This window comes from Montipora foliosa, chromosome 5 (genome assembly GCF_036669935.1).
Source record: "Montipora foliosa isolate CH-2021 chromosome 5, ASM3666993v2, whole genome shotgun sequence".
Taxonomy (NCBI): Eukaryota; Metazoa; Cnidaria; class Anthozoa; order Scleractinia; family Acroporidae; genus Montipora; species Montipora foliosa.
Window position 1 is genome coordinate 42,249,263 of NC_090873.1, and position 2,500 is coordinate 42,251,762.

The following is a 2,500-nucleotide window of genomic DNA, read 5'->3' on the forward strand; positions in this document are numbered from 1 at the left end:
AATTCTCCAGTAAACTGATCCTCAGACACAAGATCCCTCTTTACTACAATTCCACTACAACCAGTATCTCTCAGGACATCAACAGGCTTCTCTCCAACTCTACCTTTCACAACAGGCATTTTACTTCTCACTCCAGTCAACGGTTCAACACAAGCACTACTCAACAATGGAATCTTCTTACCACAGGCTAACAGCAACTTATCATCTTTAATACAGGCCTTAATTTCTTCATCAGTAGGTTTAACCTCAGGTGGCTGAACTAAACAACTGGCACTCACTTGACCACGCTGCACAGGGTTACCATCCCTACTTTGTCCTCCTGATCTGCGTCCACCTGACCGACAGTTTCTAGCTTCATGTCCCTGCTTACCACATAGGAAACACTTTCTTGTTAGGGTTGGGCAGTTGACAGCTTTATAACCTCGGGTGTTGCACTTAAAGCAATGCAGAGCTGGTGGATTAATCTGCATGTTCTTGGCTTCGTCCCTCTCAGGCTGTACTGTTGGCTTTCTGCTCGCTGAGCTGAACAAATGTTTACCATGAGCCTCCAAGTACTGGTCAGCGATCTTCGCAATCTTTGCTAGAGTCTCAGGTGCCCTTTCTCGCAGGTGAATTGCCAAATCCTTAGGGCAAGAGTCAATAAATTGTTCTTTCACGATCAAGTCCTTAAGACCATCAAAGCTTCGCGCAGTATTCGAAAGCTCTAGCCACCGTAACAGGTATCTGTCCAGTCGCACAATAAACTGCTCCGGACTTTCGTCAACTTCTGGTTTGGATGCTCTAAATTTTCGACGATAGCCGTCTTTGGTAAGGTCATATCTCTTCATTAACGCGATCTTTACCCTGTCATAATCCTTAGCTGCGTCCTCCGATAGGCGTGAATACACTTCTAGTGCCCGTCCAGACAACAGAGCACTGAGCTTCGATGCCCATCCATCTTTTTTCCACTTAGCTGTCTCGGCAAATCTCTCGAACCTCTGCAAATACGCGTCCAAATCGTCTTTACCATCAACAAACGAGGGGAGTTTAGGTGCCTTAGCCCGATCCTCTCTCACTTCAGGACGTCCGTCAGCACTCTCCACAGCCAAACGTGCAATCTCCAGCTCATGTTCTCTTTTTGCCGCCTCAATAGCCTCTTTCTGTTTCAATAGCTCGGCTTCCATCTCCAATTTTCTTAGTTCGCGTTCTTGTCGCCTAGTTTCTCTCTCTTCGTCTTCTCTTCTTTTATCTTCTTCAAGTAATCGACGCCTCTCTTCCTTTTCTTCTTCAAACCGCCTACGCTTTTCTTCTCTTTCTTCCTCCAATTGTCTTCGTTTTTCTTGTTTTTCTTCCTCTTCCCTTCTTCGTTCTTCTTCAAACTGTCTGCGTTTCTCTTCTTTTTCTTCCGCTATCTTTTGTTGCTTCTCTACAAACTCGAGCAGCTTTTCTCCTTCCAATCCAAATTCTTTTCCCATCTGCAAAAGCTTTTCCATTTCCATAACAGTATTCCCAGCAAAAGCACAATATACTCTCTTGTACAGTTCCTCTTACTCTTTTTGTAACTCCTTCTTGAATTGTCCTTTCCTGGTTTCTGTAGTCAGCAAACAAATGAATTCCACTCCCGGACAGGCCCCCAATGTTACGAGTTCGAATGTTTAGAGGAAAGGTAGCTTGCAAACTAAACTGAACGCAGGGTTGTCGGAACAACAACAAGAAGATTTATTCCAAAAGTGAACGTAGTTTCCACGAAGTAAAACTCTTAACAGCACGTACTCGACAAACTTACACGGCCTCCGCCAACTTGAATGCACACAGCTTCTGTCACACTTGACTAAACACGGCCAACGCCAACTCTGCGCTTGTGAAAAACTAGTTAGAAAAACACTCCGCTTGTACTCGTCTACTTATATACTCTGACAATAAATTTCTAGAACTTTCTAAATTAGTAATGAATCTAATTATAGAAAGATTACAAAACACACCAATTTAGAAACGCTTACGTACAAACCTAAATATAAACAAACTACGAACTCTCGCGAAGATTCTAGACAGTAACGCTCGTCACGCAATACTATTTTTCGTAACAGATACCCTGTACATGTAAAACTGATTTCAAACTTTTAGTGGTTATCTTAGCCAGTTTTCTTTTATCAGAAGACTATATCCCTTTATATTAACTCAAAATGGATATTCGACATGGAGTAATCAGCAGCCAATTAGTGCACTGTCCTTTTTTAAAGCACTTTGCATGTTGAACCATAAAGTTTGTATTTGGACCAACTGGGCAAGCATTGTTTTAAGCTTTTGTGAATTGTTGAGACCAACCATCTCATGGCTTTAGTGGACCTATTTCTTTGCAGGTGTGTGTCACAGGAGGTTTGGGCATTCCAGGCAGTCGCTACGAAATAAGCTCCTCTCGCAATTGCTTTGTAAGTAAAATGAACTGAAATGCAGTTAATGACAATTTCAGTCTGATCCTTGTTACAGTACAGTGTAGAAACCTTAAGACATGCGTACCAAC

At 42.6% G+C, this 2,500-nt stretch overlaps 1 protein-coding gene across 1 annotated transcript in view; it reads left to right on the forward strand.

Annotated features, from left to right (window-relative positions):
• LOC138004258 (uncharacterized) overlaps positions 1–2,500 on the forward strand; it is a 50,953-nt gene that overhangs the window by 31,551 nt on the left and 16,902 nt on the right. Inside the window, exon 2 of the mRNA XM_068850734.1 lies at positions 2,340–2,408. Coding sequence (XP_068706835.1) covers positions 2,340–2,408 — 69 coding nt within the window. The remainder of the gene's footprint in view (positions 1–2,339; positions 2,409–2,500) is intronic.